Source organism: Drosophila serrata, unplaced genomic scaffold, assembly GCF_035046125.1.
Source record: "Drosophila serrata isolate PLE 108 unplaced genomic scaffold, ASM3504612v1 contig_382, whole genome shotgun sequence".
NCBI classification, from domain to species: domain Eukaryota; kingdom Metazoa; phylum Arthropoda; class Insecta; order Diptera; family Drosophilidae; genus Drosophila; species Drosophila serrata.
This window is the reverse complement of record NW_028257280.1, coordinates 8,233,195-8,257,816: the sequence shown is the minus strand read 5'-3', so window position 1 is coordinate 8,257,816 and position 24,622 is coordinate 8,233,195. Positions and strand designations below refer to the sequence as shown.

The 24,622-nt window shown below is 47.5% G+C and overlaps 1 protein-coding gene across 30 annotated transcripts in view; it reads left to right on the top strand.

Moving 5' to 3' along the window:
- The window catches only part of Doa (CDC like kinase darkener of apricot), a 35,571-nt gene that overhangs the window by 7,818 nt on the left and 3,131 nt on the right, over positions 1–24,622 (top strand). For 9 of the 30 annotated variants that reach the window (XM_086840933.1, XM_086840934.1, XM_086840928.1 and 6 more), the window contains 2 exons: positions 5,421–5,619; positions 24,326–24,401. In XM_086840933.1, the coding sequence (XP_086697059.1) occupies positions 5,421–5,619; positions 24,326–24,401 (275 nt within the window). Of the gene's footprint in view, positions 1–5,420; positions 5,620–6,674; positions 8,335–8,484; positions 8,540–10,565; positions 12,182–12,522; positions 17,923–18,037; positions 18,230–19,626; positions 20,180–21,158; positions 22,977–24,325; positions 24,402–24,622 lie in introns of those variants that run through there. The other 21 variants (XM_086840913.1, XM_086840911.1, XM_086840912.1 and 18 more) reach the window with 11 other exon arrangements.

The window sequence follows — 24,622 nt, the reverse complement described above, 5'->3', positions numbered from 1 at the left end:
TCCGTCCGGCTCATTAGGCAACCTAAGCGCCGGGCTGCTAAACTGCTGCCAAGTTTTTAACTTTGAGTGCCGACATACACTTCATTTTGGGAGGGAGTTTGTGCTGTCAGCCCATTTGGTGCCTCTTTGTTGACTTTGAGCCGACCAAGAGTCTCAACCTCGTTGGGCAGTTTCCCATGTTAAAAGTTCTACCTGCCTGCATGGAGATCATTCGACAGAGCAGATGATTTCTGAATTTGTATGGCATTAAAGGTTTGATCAATTAGCACATTTTAAACTACTTTATTTGAGTTAGGTTTCTTACTGGAGTAGAATTCTCGGAGTTTGTGCAAGGTCTTGAAAAATGAGATGTATAAATTAGAATTTGTTAACAATTCATTCATTTACTTTTCTTATTGAGAACCCCCAAGTTTGGTTAGGTTTTAGGATCATTCCTTTTGAAATTCCTGACCAGGCTCTTCCTGCCTCAAAGACATTCTTTGGTAGCCTTTGTGGAGAATATTTGTCCAGCAATTATGTCAGCATCTGGCCAAAAGGAATCCCCTCACTCTTGTCACTGTCGAAGGGAGGGGGCCCCAATGGCCTCTTAATTTACCTTTTCGTTTTGTATATTTGTCTTGCTTCTGTTTGGCTTTTGCTCGGGTTCATTTATCTGACGTTTATCGCGATCTCGGAACAAAACCGGACCTGTCTCCGCAGATCCATATACGATCATAATCGCTGCTGCTACCGCCGGCAGCTGGGGCAGCCAACTAAAAGCTGACAATAAAGCTTAGATCTTGAGCTCACAGTTCTCTCGAATCGATTTCCGACAGCGCAAGGCAGGCCTACAAAAATAAAATAAAATGAAATAAAAAGCGATCAGACCGAAAACAAAAGTGAATAATGGATGCAACTTTCAGAGCCAAACGAAATGCTTTCAATGTATTTTATTGACTTCCTATAAGCAGTCAGCCGAAAGGTGATTGACTACGCACAAAAACAAAACAGCAGGCTCGAATAAATCACGAAAATAAAATAAAATACAATGTGCAGTATTGAGAGATCTTCTAGACTTGATTTAAATTGCACAACAAAAAAATGTTTATCGCTTCCTTTTACAGAGTATGGAGAGAAGCGGGGGACATTTTGGCATATTTAATTTGGCCTGTTGTTGAATTCGCTTAACTGTTGTTTGTTTTCGTTAACAGTAATGGCCGGCCAGGTCCGATCGCGAGGGGGTAGGAGGCAAGCGATCTCGGCGTACATTTCATTACGTTCATTGAACCGGACGATCTCTCTTGTTACCCACCGATCCCAACTGACTCAGACCCAGACCCAGACCCAGACAACACTGGCTGCCTGCTTGAACCCGGCATGAGCGATGGTTGGGAAAGGCAAGCCATGACACTTCCTCCTTCTCCTCAGAGGCTCCTACTTCACTCTTTTTCCCCGACTGACGCACAAAGGCCGTACCATTATTATTATTATTATTTGCACTGCTGCTCATCTTGCTAAATGCCCCGCCAAGTGCTTATTGATGGTTTGTCTTCCCTCGAACTGAATGTTTGCGCAGACGCAACCAATGACCTTGCAATTGGCCAACGTCACCTCCAGAGTGCTCACCTGGAGCTGACCATCGCCCTCAATTCAAGAGCTGATGTGGTGTGCCACCCAAATGGATTTGCATAATCCGGCAGCTGTGTGTTTGGGCTGCTAACATACTTGGGCCACTTACTCATTCTTTGTCAATAATTTTAGCTTTTCCTCAGTTATATGGCAATATTTGTAACGGCATTTCTTTTGTCATTTAAGGCGCGCGACAATCATTTGCATTTTATAAAAACCCCCGACTCCGCTTTTGGTGGGGGACAAACCAAAAATTCCGGTTTCCCATTATGTTTCACTTGAAGACAAAGATATATGTGGTATGGTACTGCCTTCTGGCCTAATCAATGAGCAGCCAAAACAAAAACAAAAAATATCTTGGCAAATAATCACATTCAAGTTCTGGCTACCAGGGTTGGGATACCACACTTTGGGAACTGTTTAAAGTTGTAGGAAGAGAAGATAAATGGACATTTAAACATGTCATCAATGAGTGGATCGAAAATCACAATTATTCCATATTTGGTTACTCGAGAAGTCGGATTTAAATTATGGTAAATTGGAATTTAATATGAGAATTTATAGCTATTTCCGTGTGTGTCTCTAAACATTATCTGAATATTTCTATATTTAAGCGAAGTTTAAACCTTGGTTTCCTTGACAATTATTTTGGTAAAACAAATTCCATTCATTGGCCTTTGAAGCCTACATGGAATATAGTTCATGAACCAAGAAAGTTACCCTTGGGCTTTTTATAGGTCTCGGAGGTTTATTGATCCGACTTGAAGAAATTATTTTTGGCATTCCATCTGAGATGAACTGTCCATCAAAAAACAATATGATTATTTATTGAGCTGACATGCCATAAATAGTTCACGAACCATGATGATGGCCAGCCTTGAACCATCCCTAGCATTTCTTGGGCTATTCAACCTTTTTCGGGTATTTTCTGTGCATAAAGCAAAAGTGACGCATAATGTCTGCAGTTCAATGGAAGCGAAAATTCAATTTTTGAATTCAATTGTTAACGCTTTTTTTTTTTGTATTTGTATAATTCGTAGGAGCATGAGGGCGCCGGGTATTGGAGGGCACATATATCGCATATGTGCGCTACGCTTTGGTTAATGTATTTATGGCATTTTCAGGGTCAACACAATAGCAACAAAAAAAAAAAAAAGATGAAAAATCTTGCGAGCCGCAACAAATGTTTGTCGCCGTCGATTGGCAGTGCAGTCAGCAGCTCTGGGTTGGTGGGTTTAAAGTGTCTCAGCTGCTCTATGTAAATCATGAAACAAAAAACTGGTTTTCGAATGATTAATTTCATAATTCAATAACAGCAGTGCGAGCGTATAAGAAACTATTTTCATTGGGTTTTCTGTATGTCTCTCCAGTTCAATTCTCGTTCTCGTTCTTCTTTTAGAGAGAGAATTGCAAAAGTTCAGCTCGCAGGGGGTTATTGTTCTCAAAGTCAAGTTAATACTCCTATCTCAGCTGTGGGATCTTAATGCTTAAAGCAACCAGTAATCGTTGTCGCAGATTCTTAATCTCAAAGGTGGTGCACAAGGTGTACATGATTTGTACAAATTGCAGGCCATTAAGGAAGTTGGCCAAGACAATGGGGTTTGATTATTCACCTATAATAAAGGAAAAGCTCTCTACTGTGCGGAAACCTAATTGACAACAAGACTCGGTCAAGGTCGTTGGATTCTTTCTAGGAAGTGATGGTGTCCACATGTGCGGGGAATGATGATAAGACCAGAAATGGGTTTGGCCTGGCCATAAAGTTGTTGTCTCATCTGTGTGCCTGTGCGAAAAGTCGAGGCCAACAGAGAAAACAACAATATAGAATCCCCGGTGTGTGCCTCAAGGGCGAGCAGTTTACTGACTGAGAACTGACTCCATAAATATGGGCGCGAATGCAATATTAATATAGCGACTGTTGTCGGCATAGAATAAAGATTTCTCCATCCTTGAAGATCGCTACAATCGATCACAGAATTTCACTACAGTGTGAATGGCCTCTTTAGGGCAAGTAACTTTGTATCGGGCTCATATCTTATCTCGTTTCCCACAGACTGTCATAACTTATTACCACGCCGGGTAATAAAACCATCGAATTCCTACGATTACCCCACGATCAGACGAAACCCAAATCATAATCTATACCAGAGCATTCCTGGCTACCGCGGTATCATATTTTAGACTATTATTTCTCTCGATATCTTATCTCTTGTCGAGCCACCATATCAGAGTTTTCCCGGCATGACAAGGGACAATCCCTTTGTTTACATTTACACTTGGGTTTATGGTGGCGGTGGACGCGTTGAACCCATTATTTGTTCTCTTTTAGGTCAAAGATATTATTTTATGAGGTTTTTTCATTTTATTAGTCAAGCTTTCGACCTGTTGGTCGACTGCCTTGAGTGAAATATTGAGCCAATTACCTTACACAACGCCGATCTGAAATGCTCGAGTCCAAATTGGGAAGCTATTATGAACTTGCTTTGCCATTCGCTTCCTACCCGCCATCTCTGCTCCCACCCCCTCGCACACTTTGGTGTTTCGAAATCGGAATCGGATTCTGGATCTGATTCAGCCAACGAATCATTAATATCCAATTACAGTTGGCCATAAAAGCTGTTCTAATTTGCACGCAGCGCGTCATTAATCATAAATCAAAACGCCGAAAGAGTTTTGTGCTACCATGAAGCTGTTCCTTTTATTAACTCACGAGTGGCCGTAAGCGGCTTTTCCGCGACAGACGCCAGTCAGAGATCACCAATCGGTTCAATTCGGTTCGTTTCTTGGCCAAGAGTCTTTCCAGCCTACGGATAGATCCCAGATACAGAGCTCAGAGCACCGAGCGTGTGCGCTCAAGTTGATTTCTTGGAGTGTGCGCAGGCGTTGTTGAGCTTTTGTCATGTAGCTGGCAGATACTTTGAGAGTACAGATACTATAATATCTAGATGCAGCTGTGTGCAGGTCGGAACCAAAAAATATATTTAAAAAAAAACGAACGAATGTGTGTGCTCGTGTCGTACTTGTAGTCAAAGTCACTTTCAGCTTCAGTTCGTTCGGTTCTGTGTTTCTCATAATTTGTGCCCAAATTTAGATGCTTTTTGGGGGACACGTGGGCGGGTTTTCTTTCGTAATCGCTCAATGAGAGTTTGTTGGCTGGCTGGCTGGCTGACTGACTGGTTGCTTTTGCCTTATTAGCATACGGCTTCTTGACTTCTTGGTCTTCGGGCTCTCTGCATAGGTCAGTTATCTCTCGATCAGCTGATTCACGCCAAGATCTCTGCCCACCCGCAGTTGGTCTGGGCTACCGGGGTGGGTGTGGTGAGTGGATGTAACATGAGCATGAACATGAGCCGCCTGCCAGCCGAGCTACCGATGTTATTGACACAGTTTCTGGCCTCGATCAAAGCTGCTGCTGGGTTGCTGGGAGCCAAGAGTGCTGGGCTGCTTCACATTGTGTCATTCCCCGGACCATGAAGTACTCTCAAAGGCATTTCGCTTAAAGGTGGGCCGCCGCCAGATAGCCAGCTGAGAGGTAGCCATCCGGCCGAGTTGATTAACTTGATTGGTAACGCAAAACCGATTCGCCAACACACGTCTCGCTAGCTCGCTGGCTCGCCGGCCGCCGGTGGCTTAAGAATCTGGAATCCGGCGGCAAGGCGAGGAGCGTGGAGCAGCTTAGCGGCTAAGTAGCTTTCCATGTTGTCCATGCGCTGGGCGTTGCTCCAAGGACGGCCATTCATCTGTCGCCTGGGAGGTTTATTAGGTAATAATAATTCTCGCTAATGGAACTTTCTTTTCTAATTCATTTGCAGTTTCGATGACAGCATCTCATCCCGCCGACGCAAGGAGCGCTCGAAGCGGTCGCATCGCAAGTCGCCAGCCTCGAGCCGGCGGCAGCATAAGTATCGCTATCGGGACGAGGCCTCCCATTCGAGCTCCCGTCGGAGGCACCGCGACCGCCCCAAGGACGAGCGCGACAGTGGCCGCCAGAATCGACAGTCGCAGGCTAAGGTAAAAACTTTTCATTTTATATTCAACACACCACACATAGCAAAACAAGTGAAAATTGTAGGCAGGGCACCGAAAAAAACAAATGAAAACCAAGAAAAAAATCTTAAACTAAAGTCACAGCGAAAGCTATAAGCAAAACAAAATGGTAAAAGAACAAATTAAATCGACTAATATCACGTATACGACCGACTGTCACTTGGGACCGAACACATCGATTATTTTAGTGAATTTCTTGTTGTGCGCCTTCTGCGTGCATTGCCAAAATCAGTATGTGCCGGATCAGTATCTAGGCATCTAGAGATTGGCCCCATCCCACACAGAAAGCACTCCCATCTCCAATCCCAACCATGCTGTTCTTCAAGCGTTATCTGGAGAAGTCCCAGCAGGTGGCCGATCACTTCGAGAGCTCCCAGATTCCCTGCTACATCAAGATGCGTGAGCTGCCGGCGCCACCGTGCGTCGACCACTGCCGGGATCTGATCTTGGCTAGCTGTCAGTTGCGCTTTATGCCATACACCGAGGACTGGATAGTGGTCGAGTACTTTGCAGATCATGATAGCGATTATCTAGTAAGCATGTCCCGCCCTTTGTCACCGATCGAACCATCATGTTTTGTTATCTATCGATCCCTCACCCTTTGGCTCCCCTTTGTTGACTAACCTAATCGCTATACGCAGTGTGTTTGTGCTCGATTCTCGACTACAAGTCGTCGAGTGATGGATCAATGGAGTGGATCACTGATCATGATTGCCTGCCATTGCACTCGCCGCCGGCTCTCTTCTTTCTTATCTATGCGGCGTTGTGCTAAATTGGTCACTACATGTGTCACATTGCCTCTGGTTGGTTCCTCTTCTTCACTTCTCTTGTGGCACAGTGGTAGTGCAATCAATGGATAAGACTCCAATTGAATGTGGAAACTATGAGGCCTTCAGGGCACTAAGCACTTGAAATCTCTGGGAGTGCCATGAATTGATAAGATAGTAGTACTTCGGTGGACATATCTTTGCTGAGTTAAAGTGTGTTTAGCAAGATTATGAAATTTTACTGAATACGATTGCATTTTATTACATGTTACCTAATCAATAGAAACCAGTAAAACAAACTAAAGATTAAAATTAAATGATAAGAGGTTCAGTGATCTTTATAAATGAAACTAGCTTATGCTAATAATATTACTTTAGAGATCATGATCACTAATAAAACCGTACTTAAAAAAGAGCCATAAAGCGGAACCTTGAGAATATGTAGAAATTGAGCAATTTCTTAACGATCTTTGACTGTCTTCTCGCAATATGTAAAAAGCTCTTAATTAAGCAAGCAAGATCTTCATAGTTTCCATTCACTGTTAATGGTTCTTTATACAGTTTCCCCACCCGTCTCACAACCATACCCCGTTGCTCTAGTTATTTTCGTTAAATTGATCATTTGACATTAACTCGCTGTCGGCGGGCCGAGTTTTCTCCTCTGCCTTTGAGAGATGTGATGTACTGCTGCCTGCTCCTCGCCAGCTTTGCCAGTTGCCCATGTCGCCGCCAATTAAGTGGGCTGAGTAACGCGCATAGTATTCCCAACTCGTCATCAGTATAGCCCCGCCAAGATTCAGTTCTTTCGGCAGTTGGAGCAGAAGCTCATCATCCGGCATGCGGCGAAAACGGCGAATGGCTTTGGCCTGGAAACGGAGCTGGAGCAGCTGCAGGAGGAGGAGGAGCAGTCTGATGAGGAGTGTGTACCCATCACCCGTTGCCTGCTCCTAAAGCGGCAGCGTAATCACTTCGATCTGGTGGCTATCTGTGATATGCCCTGTGATAAGTATGCCGGCGATAATTGGATCGTTGAGGAGTACTTTGTGGACCACAATGACGATTATCTAGTGAGTCACACAGAAACCTAAAGAGAAATTTGTCGTATAGAGTCATCTTGGTTTTGCATGATTGGCCCCCTTTTACCTCTACCTTGAATATGGTAATACGGCTGCGGTTGAAATAATAGCACTAAGACAGATTAGATTAGCATTAGTCTTATCAGAGTAGTTCCTTATTTTGTTATTTATTTTCTGTATTATCATAAAATGCAAATCAACGCAAGTTATAATACTTTTTCTGATCTAAATCCCTCTCATCTCTCCAATATAAAACTCAAGTCAAATGTAAATATCCTGTTGCAGTGCTATTATCTTGACCATAGCTATAAGTCTAGTCACAGGGCTAAATTCTCCCTAATACTAACATCATCTCTCCCAAGTCTCTTGATGCGAGAGATGCCTTTGGTGGAGTCTCCTCTCCCGTGGTCTGCGCATGTCCCCCGTTGGGATCCGTGGACCATTTGCTGCTCACAGCTGATGCTGCTGCTGCTGGTTCTCCTCCTGGGAGATGCGCGCGCAGCTCCGTGGGCTTTGGGCTTCTTGGGATGTGTGTTGTTGTTTGCCATTTGCTCTAAACTGTTTTCATCTTGCGGCGCCGAAGCTGCCATCACTGCTGCCATTGGGAAATTATAAATACACGCGCGCCGCAGAAAGTTTACGCTCTGCGATCGGTGGCTCTCCTCTTCTTTGGGGCGGTTTTTTCGGCTGAGAATTTTCAAATTTGAGGAAACCGAAACAGATTCGAATCTTCGTTTGTTGGCTGTGTGTCGCCGCCACTGCTTCCATATAAAACTTTGTATATATCGTCGCCATCAGCGGTGTCGTCGCAGCGTCTTCGTCTTTGTCGTGTCACGGTATTGGGATCCCCCGCTCTCCATATACACATATATATATTTATATATATATATCTATATATCGCCTCCTTTCGCGCACTTTGTTTATCGATGTGTGTGCCTGTGTGTGCGTTCTTGTGTTTTTCTACAACTATATTTTTCTTGTATTATTTGCTTGGGAAGAATCAGAGGAGCATTAAATCATCGAATAGAACAATATTTAGAGGTACATACTACAGGCCTATGGGTAATGCAGAAACGCATTTTTGATCCTCAAAATTCAATCTCAAACAATCGTTGGGCAGCACCGTGACATAATCAAGCAAAGAGAACTAAAACCACAACATCAGAAAACCAGAAAAAATCAACCCAAAAAACTTAAGAACATCAAGTGTTTTAAAAATAAAACTCGAAAAAAGCAACAGAAAAACGAAAACCGAAAAAAAACATCAAACAAAATGCAAAGAGTGTTAAGAATAAAGTGCGCGGACTCTGAATTTGTTTAAACAAAATACGAGAGCCAAACTGTTTTTATTGACCCCCCGCGAAACGACGGTGGCGAGTAAATAATTCGAAGCGATATTAATTTTTTGGGATAAGAGCCAGCTGTGAAACATCCAAAATCCATACTGATAGTGAACTTTGCACTTTTTCATCAAGTTTTTGCAATTAGCAGCGAGGCGAAAGATACGTTTTTAGTAGGAAAAGCGCAAATGGGGGAAATGCAATCAGTACACAGGGAAAAATTGAGATTAATAGATGGTCAAGTTACTGAAAAACATGAAATTGATTTTGTTAAAATTAATTAAGGGTTTATACCTTAATATTAAATGCAATTTGGTTTATATCCAATGAAATCTTTAAGAAAACATTATTTTTCCCTGTGTTGATGGAAAAGCTGGGGAAATGAAGGAGAAGGCAGAGGCTACGCTGCGGCCAAGCAAATCAAAACAAAAACTCAAAACTAACAAATGCAGAGCAGCAATTGGAGCACACACGTGTGTGTTCGCTGTGTGTGCCACATAGATACAAACTATACAAGTGTGTGTGTGTGTATGCACCACAGATCGGCGGGGATTATTCATCAGGCTGGTGCTGCCACATCATCTCATAGCTGATCTCTACACCGCTCCTCCTCGGCGTTTTCCTCCTGATTTCCACCGCTTTCCGCTTAGCTGGCGTTTTCTTTCATTTTTTTCTCAAAAGCTATTTTCGTAAGACTTGCATTTATATTTAGTTGCCACAACAAACTTATAGCGAAAATCCAAGCTACAAGCTTGTACGCGATACAATTTTTGGCCATATGATGCGAACCAAAATAAAAGTCAACTGGGGTGGAAAAGTTTTCCCCCTAAGTTTTTCCAACTCGTCTCTGTGTATGAGTAAGAGATGATGTTTGTGTGTGCTTTCGGTACAGTGAAAGCCAAAGCGTTGAGAGATCAGAGATCAGGAAAATTAATGGGGGAAAAACTAAATTGAATTAAAAAATGCAATCAAGTCCAAAAGCGAATCGAAATGAGATCTCCATCGCTTGATTAAATTGATCAAACTTGTAAATTAACCACTCACCGAGGACACACTGTACTGTGGTACTGTGGCACCGTGTGTACCAGGTATACTGCCCGGCTGCGCCAATTTACGTGCGTCGTTGTCGTTGTTGTCTATTTGTTAAAAATAAAAACAGATTTCGGACGGAACACTGAATGGCAGGGATAGACATGCGGCGCCCAATGAACCCCACGGAGATATCACACATTGGCCAAAAACGATCTCACTCTCTCTCCCTCCAGGGATGGTTCACAGCGCAATATATGTACATATATCCGAGGCAAGGTAGAGAAAGATCCGGATGGGGGGCGCCATATAGTGACCAACAGTGAGCTCATTGCTGTTTACGATTTGTAATTTTGTATATGCTCTATATACCACAACAAATCGGGGGCGATATAGGCTATATATCGGATGTATGTGGGCGCCAAAGGAAAGTCTTTCAATTAGTAAATCGCGTCGCCGGACATTTGCCAAAATGCCAATGAGACATTGACATTGAGGGTAAGATCGATCTACCGATCGATCGATCGATCCGATCCGAGTAGTTGCTTTGCAATGTGGACCTATTTTGCGCAGGTTTCCTTTGTGGCCAGCGCTGGCAGCCTCGCGAGTCTCGCCCAGCTAGTCGAACCCAACGCAATTCGAGGGAGTCGTCAGTGCAAGATTAGATAACCAGAGTACTTTTTTCCCTTGGTATCCAGAAGGAGAACTGACCACAACCAATCACCACGACCACGAACCGGAGAGATTGCCATCCCCAGACCGCGGAATGTCCAACGAACTCAGCGAATTGATCGCTCTCGGCTGTCCGGACCTTACGGCCCAGAAGCCAGAGGGTGGTAGCACCAAGATTGAGCTGATCCTCAACACGGAGCGCCGTCTCAGCATCAAACAGATGACGGCCACGGATCTGGCAGCCCTTCGTGCAGCAGCCGCTGCCGAAGCCGAGGCCAGAGCACGGGCACAGGCGGAAGCGGAAGCCAGGGCGATAGCCCAGGAACAATTGCGCCAAGCCCGCGAGGCCGAGTCGAAGGCCAGAGCACGTGCTGCCCTCGAGGTGCAGGCCCAGTTGCAGCGGGTGATGGAGAGCGAGAAGCGCAGGGAGCGGGAAGAGCAGGAGGAACGAGACAGAAAGGCTAAACAGGAGGAAGACGAAGAAGATGAGGAGGAGGAAGACGAAGAAGAAGAAGACGAAAAGGAGGAGGACTTGGCCAAGGGTTCCCTACCCTCCAATGCAGGTCCCAGGGAACGCATAACCTCGCTGCCCAACATCCTTGACGATGCCATGGAAATGCACCTCTTGAATGTCTCACAGCCCAAAGTCACATCTGGGGATGATTCTCCGCCTCGGAAGAGCACCTCCCACCTGGCCGACTCCATTGAACTGCTCCGTATGCAGCGAGCTGCACGCGATGCCAGATCCCATAATCGAACACGAGAGCGTTCCATTTCGCCGGGTTCGCGTAATCGTGAACGAAGTGCTGCTCCCGATCGTCTCCAGAGTTCAGCGAGTATGAGCAGCTTGGACTCGGCCAGTGTCAGTGCCTCGGCCTCACGACAGCCCAGCAAGGCAGAGAGTCGACGTGGCAGCACATCCAGTGCCTCTGGTGTGGAACCACCTGCGGCAGCACCTGCCCTGGCCTCCAAATTTCCACTCTCCAAAACGGTATCGGCTCCCAATATGATGAATCGAAGAAAAAGCAGTCTCACCTCTCTCTTCCCGGGACCCGCGCCTCTGGTGGCCCCTGAGCCCATGCTGCATACCACTCCGGTGGCTCCACCGCCGGAAGAGGACCACCGTCGAGGGCGAATGGAGGATGGTTATCGTGAGATACCAAGCGGAAAGATGGTGCATCGCACAAAGACTCCACCCCCGGTTGGAGCCAATCTAGGAGTTAACCTGAAGCGAGTAACTGCGCCCAGTGGTTCCATAACTGTCAAGCCCAAGGAGTCACCCATGTTGGGTGTGGTGCTCCGAAAAGTTGAGAAGAAAGTAGTGCCACAAAAAAGTATCCTGGATGACGACAAACCACTCTATCACTTCTCCATTGTGCGCAGCGATCACAAGGAGCATGTGCCCGCCCAGAAGCCAAAGCCGAAGCCTGCTCCTCCAGCTGTTAAACCCAGTCCAGGTGGCATCCTCACCGGTCCCCAGGTGATACGCACAGCGCAGCCCAAACAACCTGTGCCCGTCAAGCCTCAGCGTCCCATGCCCGGAGTGCCCATCACAATAACCAAAATCGAAGGCGACAAGATCATCATTATCAAGAAGATTGTTGTGCCGAAGAACAGTAAGATACCGGAGCAGTATCTGCAGGTTGGTCGTCGTCCAAGTCCACGTCCTCAATGTATTGGTGCTCGCCCTGTGGTTCGTCTGGTGTTTGGTGTCTCCTCCCTTCTGTGTTCCGTACGAAATCTGTTGTATAGAATTTACCTCGATGGTTATAGAAACACACTGAAACACTTGAAATTATAGAGTTAGGCTTTAGAGATCTAAGTAGAACAGGAAGAGTGCAAAGTTATTGCTTCTGTGATTTAAATGAAAAACATGAATCAACGCACATACAAAACACACACTAAAGATAACGCGAAATGAGCTGAATATATGGATTTAGTGGAAGCGGATCCCTTTATTCATACAATCAAGTCGGTTTGCAGTGCGCGATTGTTTCCTATAGATGAGTGAAGATGCGGCCAAGCCAACAAATGCATTGCCAACAGCAGTTTCCGCCGCCCCATCGTCCAACCTAAGGACCAAGGAGGAATCCCTGCCAGCCATGCAGAAACCAACGCCACCGCCGGCCAGTACTGGTCAGCAATTCTTCCAGGTGGTCTCACCACAATTCGCCTCAGTGCTGTCGTCCAGCATACCGGATAGCAAGTGTGCCGTCCGGTCACCGATCTCCTCACCGCTGGCCATCCGCAAGAGTCGTCCGCCACTTTTGCCGGCAAGTCCCAAGTCCACGCCACCGCTGCCTCGAAAGCATCATCCGCTGGCGTATAATGCGGCCACAGGGACAATCAGCAGTGCGGCAGGAGGTGCGTTGCCTGCACGCCTCATGGCTACCATTGCCTCGAGTCCCGCCTCCAGCATATCGGTGTCCTCATCCAGTTCACCTTCATCCTCGCCGCCACCTCCAGTGCCCTGTAGGGCGCCAAAGCATGCCAGTAAACCCACTGCTCCTGCAGGGGCTCCTCCGCCATCCAATGAGATTACGCTGGACAAGCTGTTGCAGCAGCAACAGGAGCTGGAGGAGAAGTCGGCGGCGGCCAAGAATAGTGCGCAGATTGATGCTAATTTCTACGATGCCGAAATTGAGATGATGAACAAGTATCTGAAGAGCTTGCCCGACTACAGCGAGTTGGACAGGAAACTGCACCAGGAGTTTCAGGAGTGCGAAGATCTCTACGACAGGCTTAAGCGCCAGCAGCAGCCGCTGGCCAAGTCAATTTCGCAGCAATCGGTGACCAAGGGAACACCAGTTGCCACAGTTCCGGCCATCTCTTCCGGCCTGGCCAAGTCATCGTCCATCAATTTTGCTCATAATCCCAGCAGTCGGGGAACTGCCTCCCGGATGGCCTATCCCTCGATATTCTCACAGCCTGAAGGAGAGCCCAAACTGCAGCGTAGCATCTCTAGTTCCAATATGCCGATAAGTACGCCCACTCCAATGCGTCCGTTGCCCGCGAAGAATGGCCTGCAGAGTGGCTCGAATCTCTCCCTGAACAAGCAGCTGATGAACGAGTTCTGGAGCGAGAATCTAACCAGTTCCCATAAGCGACAAACTCCCAAGCGCACGTTCTGGAACTACGAGAAGATTTGTGGCGCCCAGTTGGGCGATGCCGGTCAGCCCTTTAAGGTGGATGCCAAGACGGCCAAGAAGCTGGCCATTTTTGATCCAACGGTAGCGGAAGCAGCACAGAAAGAGCTACAACGTCCGCAGCAACCGGCTCAGAATCAACCCCACAAGCTGCAAAAGAATGCCTCGCTGTCACACCTGGATCTTAAAGTCCGGCAGGCGGTGACCAAGGATGATTTGTACAAATTGATATGCAACGAGCAATCCCCGTCGACGGGAGCGGGTTTTGTGAGTCGCGTGCCCGTCAAGCAACAGCAGCAGCAACAGCCAGCGGTGAACCAGCAGCCGCAAGTCCTACCCAAAAGCGTGTCCATGACGCATGTACCGGGTGGCAGCCAAACCATGGGAGGAGGTCCTCTGTTGCGGACCACAAGCCGCACGCACATACCCTGCTACATGAAACACCTGCCTTCCTTGAGTAGGAGCACCTCAAACTCTGCGATAATGATTACGCCACAGCAACGCAAGGAACCGCTAACCAAGGAACCGCTTAAATCAGCTCCTGTTACGGTCCCAGCTTCGGTTCCAGCTCCTGTAACTGCTCCTGCTCCTGCTCCTGCTCATGTTCCTGCTCCAGCACCTGCTCCTGCTCCTGTTCCTGCCCTATCAACTTTTAACAAATCCAGTGGCGTACTAAAGAGCTCCAGTAGTTCCTGCGTTCCATCGCCACGCTGTGCCGCCGCCTTCTTTCGCCGACCGCAGGAAACTAGCAATCAACAGCAGCAGCGCCAGCAGCCTTTACAGCTACCGCAAAAGGCTTTGCCGCCCGAGGAATCCGGGCCTGGGGACTCTGCCTCGCTCGAGCGCAAGTCGGAGAAGAGCAACAGCACGATAAGCACAAGTAGCTTTACGGTGACCAACTGTTGTACCACCCACCTGCCGCAGCTCTCCAAGTTCACCTCATCGTTCCACATTGCCCCGACCACAACATCGGCCACTACGACGACGTCAACGGCAACACCAACGGCAACGTGGAATAGTTTTGCGGGCTCCGCCATGAATGGAGCTGCTGAACCCTTCATGCAGACGCAGCAGCAACATATGCCACACCACCAACAGCGTATGCCCTACAAGCTGCAACAATCGTATTCCTCCTCCAATGTGCCAAAGCAGACGTCCAAATCGGGACTGGCCATGTTTCTGCAAAAGAATACCAACAAGGAGAACAAGTTTGGACAGCCGCTGCAGCAGCAACAGCAGCAGCAGCCGCCAGGCATGATGCCACAGATGTACGGCTACCAGGTGCCGCAGCAGCAAACGCAGTTGCCCATCTCCAAGCTGGGTTATCCCCGCATCGGGGCCCCACTGACGCACTCCGTTTCCTTCAGCTCCGCCCAGCGTCCAACGGCCCTGCTATTTCACCAGCAACATCAGCAGCAAAAACAACATCAGCAGCAGCAACAGCAACAGCAACAGCCGCATTCCAACTTTGGGCAGGGCATGATGAGTAGAAACTATTACAATCTGCCCAAGCAGCCGGAGCGTAAGCCGCTGCAGACCTTTGATCCCTATGCCTATCCCAAGCCGAATCAGATGCAGCCGGTCAAGTACCAGCCGCAGCCGCAGTTACAGCAACATCAGCAATCGCATCCGCATACGCAGTTTCTGAATGCTTCCGCCGGTGGCGGAGGAGGGGTAGGAGGTGGTGGCGCTGCCGCTGCCGCTGGGCTTCAATACGATCCAAATACAAATACGCAATTGTTTTACGCGTCGGCGGCGTCATCATCGGCCAATATGCAACCGCAGCAACCGCAACAGCAACTGCAACAAAGCAATTCTGTCATATTTAATCACCACCAACAACATCAACACCAGCAACATCAACAACAGCAGCAGCAGCAGCAGCAGCAGCAACAGTTACAACAACAGCAACAACAGTTACATCAACAACAGTTACAACAGCAACAACAACAGTTACAACAACAGCAGAATGAAATGTCCAAGTCCGCTTTGGGACTGCACTTTATCGAGGTAGATTCTATTTGCTCCATCTTGTAACATTAACTTTAACTGAGCCTGTGTTTATTTTGTTCGTGTTGCGTTTGCTGCACATGTGTCTGAAAATTGCCCACTAACAAACATGCAACATGCTCCCGCTTTCGCTTCCAAAGAAAGTATACCCCGAAATAGGCGCGTGACTCATCCTCCAAAAGGCCTCCGACGAAGGGGAAGATGATGATGATGACGATGACGATGACGACGACTGTGCCCCCTGGTTCTCTATGTAGTTCCCTCTAGCGCCTTGCCTTGGTTGGCCCCCAAAGTTCTTACTTCCTGTACTTTGCACTAAAGTGTTCCCAATGAACAGAAACACACATACTACAGATGTAGTAGATGTAGTAGTTCCTTCCCTAGGCCCACTCTCCTTGGTGGCAACTACAACGATCTCTTGGCCTCTTGGCAGGCTCTTGCACTTGTCGACATCGACAACATTGCACAATCGACCGAAAGACTGCGGGAAATTCAATGTCAATTTCCTCGGCGGGGCACAGGCTGTCCTCTATTAATAGTCTGGCTACTCTTGATTTATGTTTGTTTACTTGATTGCAAAGCTTAAAGCATTCATTCTAACTGCCCGCGGATATGATGTGTGTTGTTTCCAAGGGTTTCTTCTGTTTGTTTAACTAATTTATTCGTAAACTGCGACCTCCAGGCCCATGTAATTGTTTTAATAATTAAAAAACACTAAACAACACGTAGCGCGTTCAGCAGAATCGAATATCTAAAAATATGTAACACTCATCGGTTGGCTCTCTCTCTCTGCGGATTCTCTTCCTTCTCTCTCTGAAGACTGAAATTAACTGAATCGACGACTCTTGAATACCCTAACCAGTCATAACTTGGGATGAGGATCCAATCCCCATGGATTAAGACTTGTTAGTCGATCCTGACTGATGCTAGTTGTGTTTCAGTTTATTTTTTGGGTAAAGGGTATCCATTTGGAGGAGAACTCTTTTGTGGTTAGTTCTGGCTTCCTTCTTTCGCAGCAAACAATAATAGAAACGGAAAAGAGGCAGGCGCACACTCAACGGAGCTCTCCCGCACGGATGGACCGCGGACCGCAGATCGCAGATCGCAGATCTTACGGCCGTGCTCTGGGTGCTCGACATCGGCGATATTTTCAATCTTTATAATTAGTATATGTGGCGTGCGCTTTCGTTCATGTTGCGCTGATTTCGGTTTGTTTGTTTCGACGAATGCGCAGGCAATCGGGAAGATCGCTCCTCAAATATCGTCCTATAGTCCTAAAATCCCAAATCCCATAACCGGAATATTATTGCATGGCTCAAAGTGCGTGTGAGATCAGAGTTCGAAATTGAATGGAAATTGCATTCGTTGAAAACTGTCGTCGCAGTGGCGGGGGCGACCTGCAATCGCGGCGGCCTCTGTTGTGTGTTGTGTGTCTATTTCCGTCGAAGCTGCCGAATCTTAGAATCTCTTACAATTTCAATTATTTTTACACATAAAAATTCCGCTCTGTCTATACTAGCGTATCTCAGCGTACATGTTGCCCCTTACGCGAACGTACAATACATTTCTTTTTCTATTCTATTCTATTTGTCTACAACAATATCATCTGAATCAGAATCAGAATCAGAATCATGCTCCCAACAAATACCAGAAATCAGTACAATTAATGAAATAGACCAAGTCGGAAGAGCACGATCCGTAGCCCCCCAAAAAAATCGAAATTGTGGCGGTCAGACGAGTTTTCCCACCCCCACCACCACCACCATCAACCTCTAGGAGCCCCCTCACAAAACAGTGCTAAGTACTAACGGATTGAGGATTGTCGTCATCTTTCCGCCGAGACCCACGCGAACACGACCGCAAAGAGGAGATCCGAGATTCCACATCCGAAAACCGAAATGGCCACATTTCTGAATCGTTTTCATCGCGAGAAAAGCGAAAAGATATTGCCAGCGATTGGTGAAAATGGGAAAATCGCAAAATCAGCTGACGCTGGGACAGACGCAGTGCAGCCGCAGTCGCAGCCGCAGCCGGCGGCACAGCCGCGTCCGCAGCGACGCTATATGCGGAGCGCCACGGCTGCCAGCGTGACGCAGCTGCTCTCGGAGAGCTGCAACAGTCTGTTGCAGCGATTTCGGCGCAATCCAAGCGAACGACCTGATAATAAACATCAGCAGCAGCAGCAGCAACAGCAGCAACAGCAGCAGCAACAGCAGCAACGCAATCGGTAATCGATGCAAAAGAAATGAAGCAAAGATTTATAATTTATTTTTAATTTTGCGTGCGTTTCTTTTCTTTATATGTATATGTACTTTTTTTTTGTACTTTCGTCGCCTTTCGTCAAACGAAAAACTCGGTCAAAACTCACTCACATTGCTCGCCTCTTGATTTTATTCTCTGGCGTTGAATTAAGCAAAAGTGGTCAGCGCGTAACAGCGAGTTTAGTTGCAGCGCGTCACTCCGTCGTCGAAAGTATCTCGCGGTATCGCGATATTGCATTTCCCATCTTAAGGCCAATTATGTAAACGTCTCGAGTGCGTTTTTTTTTTTTTTTTCTGAGATTTTAATCGCGTTGAACTCGCTTGTGAACTTCCAGCGGCGGTGCGTCGACCACGAAAAAGTGTGAAAATCTGGTAGCCATAAATCGCGAATAATTGCCAGTGGAGACGGATTTGAGCTTGATTTTAGTGCCTGCAGTCCATGTTTTGATTTATGGCCAGCCGTTAATCGAATGGAGCTTAACCAGAGCTCTTCAACCAGTCTCATTTGCACTGTGCGTTTGAGTGCACCTGCAATTGTCAATCACCAAAGTCACTTAAGACCCCCCCCCAATGATTGATAACCTGAAATGGATAGTGATTTGGCTTTGCTAATTAGTATTTCCATGGAAAATATCATAAAATATTCGCCTGATTATTGGTAGTACAATAAGAAAAAGTTTGAAAAACTTTTGATCGCGAAAAGCTTGAATGAAAGGAAAAGCTCTTCCCCCATTCTCTTTCATTTGCAAAGAATTTCTTGAATCTCCTCCCATCTCTCTCACTCGGCTCTATAGGTATTCTTTGGGGAATACCAAATAAATTCTCTAGCCAACTTCCTCAATACACGCACGATAGCCAGGTAGCAAGCAAATCTCTCTTGCTTTTTCCTTGCTCTTTGTTTTAAAAATTGCAATTGCTGCTTAATTATTTATATGCGAGCGCAGTTTAAAATAAAACGTAAAATGTTTCGCTTTGTTCTTTTTATTTCTTTTCCGTCAACCAGCAGCAGCAGCAGCAGCGGCAGCACTTTTATTGTTCTGCGTTTCTGTTTTCTGGTCGTTTTATCGGCGAGAGTTCAAGGCTTTTCCCGCAACGCAAAGACTTTCGATCGTTTCCCTGTTTCGCTGCTGCTGCTGCTGCTGCTGCTAACCTGACGGAAGCGAGAGACTTTGTGCGGTTTACACAAAGTGAAAATGCATTGCAATGAAGCGTGCGATTCGCGTGCGTCTTAAATCGCACAGCTGGCGGGGCCAGACAAAGCATCCCAAGAAGCACCGAATCCATGTCCATCTCTATGCCACCCACTCGGACTGACTACATTTGTTATTCAATGTTCTCCCGCTCCCACCCACTCGCTCTCACTCTCGTTCTCTCTCTCTCTATCTCTATCTATCTCTCTGGCAAGTGCGCAATATTTTCACACTTTTCACCAAAAATAAAAACGATTCCTCAATATTTTCGGGCTGCCTCCGTCACCGCATTAATTCCTCCGTTCTTCGGATCTGCCCGCCTCTTTCATTCGACGTCGCATGAAAATTTTTCGGAAAAATTTTCCTTAGCTTTCCTCAGTTAAATTTTGGTCCGTGTCGTGGCAGCGCGTTCCGTTCGTCGTTCGTTTTGCCGCGAGCCGCGTGGATAACTGCATCCAGTTAGCCTCGACTTTCACATAGAAATCATTGTTTTTGTTGGGCTTCTCTTTCAAGTGAGGATCCGAAAGATACGACGAGACGCAGCACCTCCAGGACCCCAACGAATGACAGTAACAATAATCAGAACAACAACCACAACAACAGCAAGTCGGCCAAAAGTGGTTCAAGCAATCAGTCCCAAAAGCTGAGCAGACGTCGCCGCAGCTCGGACAAGTCCTCAGCCAGCCGGAGGCATAATCCGGAAGGGGAACACCGGGATAATAGGGATAGGGAACGAGATCGAGATAGGGATAATCGTGAACGCGATCGGGACCGGGAACGAGAGATGGCCGATCGCCATAGACGCTACTATGCAGGCGGAGGACTCGGAAGCACCGCTGGACTGGGCTATCATCCCAGCAGCAGTGGCACCGGAAGCGGCAGCACTGCAGCTCTGATGGGCCGCTACCAGAAGAGCTCCACCACAGCCACGGCCCTGGACAGATTGCGCACCCACCTGAGTCCCGTGGGCGGTTACTACAAGCCCCTCATCCGAGGATTGGGCGGCGGTAGGCGGGATCGTGACCTGGACGACGTTAGTATAAGTAGAGTAGAGGCCACGGAAAGCGAACCGAAAGCGAGCGGTGTGCAAACCAACGGATCACAAGAGCAGACACCCAGACCCAGACCCAGATCGAGTCCCGTGACTCACTGCCTGGGCATTTCGACTTGTATATTTTGGAAATCCGAATCATCTCACCTGTCCCATGACTCAGCGAAAGATTGAGACTGCCCTAAATGTGTGACATCTGTGACAGTTGGGAAATTAAAAGGGGGCTATAGAGGGTAGATACCCCACATACTTATATGTGTCCAAAAACAGTATTGCACTATAGCTAACCACTATAGAAAGATTCCCCCGCACACACACACTGTGAGATATATGTGCAGATATTATATTAGGGGGCCCACACGGGCGTGTTTTATAGCGCTTCTATATGCTCATTTCTATATCTTCGGCTTCATTCTTGCCGTGTGCGTTTACGTTTTCGAATTTATTTTCGATACCAACATCTCGGCGCTTTTCTCTATTTTGCTATATTTTTGTATCTCTCTACGTACGCCGCAGATGTGTATAAAGCTATTCACGATTTTTCCGACGCTTTATATATAAACTTTGAAGGTCGTCGCGCCGTGGACTTTTTTGTTTAGATTTCGCTGGGCATATTCTAGGCAGACCGAAAATACCCCAAAAAAATACGCGTAGAGAAAGCCGGAATAGAGTGGCTTTAATGGCAGTGAAATTGTGCGAAATGAAAAGGCCCAAGCACCCCATAATTAGCCATTGCCGAAAAGGCCATTTAAATGGGTCTAAGTCAGTCGTCGGGGCTTGGGTCTTGGTCTCGCTCTCTGTCTGGGCCGTCTTCTTCCGTGGAGCGTAAAGAGTTTTACGCCCATCGTCGCCAGCCAGCCCGTTACCGTTGGTTTCACACGAACGCTGCTTTTAAGCACTTTCTCTCTCCGTTAACCCCCTGAATCTGAAACCGAATTAAAGTCTAAAACTCCCGCCTCAGCGTCGAGATTTGCTCTTGGACAAAGACAGAACGCCCACCAGCTCGGCAACTGCCTCAGGAGTTGGCAAACAGTCGGCCATTTCCCGGCTGGAGAATAAATATTCGGACATCCTGGAGCGGGCTGCCGGAAGGCGTCGACATGAAGAGGATCGTGACAAAACGCTGGAGCCCGATGACTACGGTGCCAGCAGCAGCACTGCAGGACTCCTTCGCTCGGCCACCTCCCACCAGTTGGCCAAATCGAAGCTATCCTCCAGCTCCTTCAATGCCTCAGATCGCAAAGAGCGCACTCCCTACCGGACCCGAGCTCAGAGGCAACGCTACATGGCCGAGTCCAATGACAGTGGCTATCTGACCAGCAACAATCGTTTGCTGGACGAGAACTACCCCCTGGATTATGGCCAGCGGTATGACTACCACGATGCCCTGCGCCTGGGTGGTGCCACTGGTTATCCATCCAGTCGCTACGGCCGTCGAGCTGACGAGGAATCAGTCCAGTCGCCACGTGCCACCAGGGCTTATGGAAGGACAAAGACCGTGGAGAGCCTGCTGGCCGCTGAGATCCCAGATACCGGGCGATCAGCAGCGGCTGCAATCGAAGACCGTCCACTGAACTCGAGAAATCGATTTGCCCACCGACGCAAGGAGCAACCGCCGCCAGAATTGACCGCAGAAGAGCGCGAAATCTTGGCCGACGATCGATCTTCGGAGGATAACGCTGCCATCCTGATGCTGCTCCGGGAGGATAATCAGTTCCTGGAGGCAAAGAAATTTGAAGAGCGCATGCGAAAACGCCGCGAACTCAGGGATCGTGTTAAGCGAATGGAGGAGGCGGCCGAGGAGGCCAAGAAGACTGAAGCGGCTGTAGCGGCGGCCGAGGCAGAGGCAGCTGCTCTGGAACTGGAGGCCAAGAAGGCCAAGGAGACAGCAGCCGCGGCAGCATCTGCAGCGGCATCTGCAGCATCATCGGCAGCCGGGCTGGAGCCGCCACAGGAGGCGCCCAAGAAGAAGTCGCGAAGCAAAAAAGTAACTAGAGATGGTAGCGATGGCAGTGGCTCCGCCAGTACGTCGGAGAGTAGCTCCTCCGATGAGGCCGAGACAGAAACCGAGACCGATTCGGCGGCGCCCGGTGTGCCACTAACCCACACAGCAGACACACCCCAGACACAGACTCAGATCCCGTCTGTCAATGGCAGCACCACCTCCGACACCCCCAAATCCCATGCCAACAACACCACCACCACCACCACCTCATTCTCCACCAGCTCTTCCGCTCTTTCTAACCACACACCACTGGCAGCAGCGTCGACGGCACTCTCCTCCGGCACCACCAACCAGAACCGCTTTCTGCCCCACTCAGATCGCAACAACAATGACCTCGCCAAGTACAAGCCCAGCAACCAGCTCATGCACTCCTCCAGTTCCGGAGCCCTGGCTTTTGGCGGAATCGGAGCTCGACTGGCCGCGGCGGATGCCCGGCGCCAGCAGCAGCAGCGCTATCAGGGTGCCAGTTCCCGCACTGCCGCCGTGCTCAGTGAGTTTGATCGCTATAAGCCAGGATCCGGAACAGGAACCGGCAGTGGGTCCGGATCGAGCTACCTCCATGACTCGTACAGCGGCAGCAGTCGGCGCTCCAACGCCCTCGGCAGCTCACTGTATCCGCAGCGATCCCATTTGGACGCCTACCATCACCAGCAGCCGTCGCACCAGCAGTCATCGTCGTACCTGCAGCAGCACGACCACTATTTGCTGGCGAAGAGCGCCACCTCGTCGGCGCTGTTCAACAGGTCACGCATTCCAAAGACACTCTCGACCTTTGTAAGCAGAAGAGCCACCATTACCACCACCCCAGCCTCTGGGGTGGTTGGGATTGGATGATTCGTTGGCAGCTTTTTGTTGCGCCGCTTCATTTAACAGCAACTGCCCAAAAGCCTACAGCCCACTGCCCACTGGCCCATGGCCCATTGCCGCCCCTTTTCTCTAGAGAATCCCATTCCAACTTTTTCCCCAACAAGCGACCTAGTACAGATAAGGCTAACTGCATTGCTGCATTGCATTCCATGTTGACTTGACTAACCGATGCCATGTTTGATGCATGCTATTTTGACATTACGAAGAGAAACCATGTAAGAATACCACAGATCTCGACATTATTACGAACACACTTAATTTGTTCTTTTACCATGCCAAATTTATGAAATATTACGAAAAAAAGAGAGCTATTAATGTTATTACTAAGCTAAAGATAATTTTTTAATATGGTTTGTTGTTTGTTTCGAGTGCCCGTGAAACAAGAGCACAGCTATTGGTGCATTTCCTATTTTGTATATTAATATATATATAAATAATACGTTATATATGCCACTTTCGATATATACCTCTTGTGCCATTATACTATATATTATATTGTTTGTACATGTTTTGATATATTAACCATTTTTGTAAACACAAATCTCAAAAATTTGTCCGAACTAATTTTCTTATCGAACAAACGAAACGTATTTTTCTCGTGTTTTTTCTGAATATGATGATGAAAATCACAATGATGATGATGATGATGGGTTGATGATGATGATGATGTACTTACAACTTGATGGGGATGATGATGAAATGATGATGATGATTGGTTGGTTTCGGGATATCTGCGACTGCGACTGAATTATTGAAACGGAATTGCGATTGCTTCGGTGCCAACGTGGGAACATGCGGATGCTCTTGAATGTGACCTGACCTTCTATCGGAATTGGAATCCCTGCCTGGAATCCCTTGGAATATAAAATTTTTGTTTCTTTTTCTCTTTCTTTTTTTGTTTCTTTTTCTCTCTTTCAAATTACATACTTTTGCCACACACGCACACACGCACCTTCTGTGTACGTCTGTAACTGCCATCGACAACCACCACGCCCCCCCCATCTTCTTCAACAACGCGATCCAACAAATCTCGCTCGCAAACTCTCCGCTCCGTCGTCGTCGTCGCCGTCGCCGTCGTTTCACTTGCAACCTTTCAACGGATCGAATGCACCGTCCCGCGCCGCAATCGCAATCGCAACCGCATCGTCGCCACAACCGCCACCACCCAACAACCACCCACAACAACGGCAACGGCAACCACTGCAACCACTTGGCTCCGCTCCGTTTCGATCCGCTCCGATCGATTGCTCGAACAGACAGCAAAGCCCGTCATTCAAGATGATGCTGATGGTCACTTAATTTACCACACCGGAGACATTCTCCATCACAGATGTTCGTGACAATTTTTTGTTTTTAATTTGTTTTTTTTTATCTCTCCATATTTATGTTTAGAGACAATCAGAAAACTTGCCAACACAAAAGAAAAGATAATCTATATATATATATTAAAAAAAAAAAGAAATCAAATTCAGAAAGGCAAAAAAAAGAAAGACACCAGACCCCCACTACTTCTCTCTTCTAAACTCTCTTTTTGTTAAAACTGTTTTCGAGTT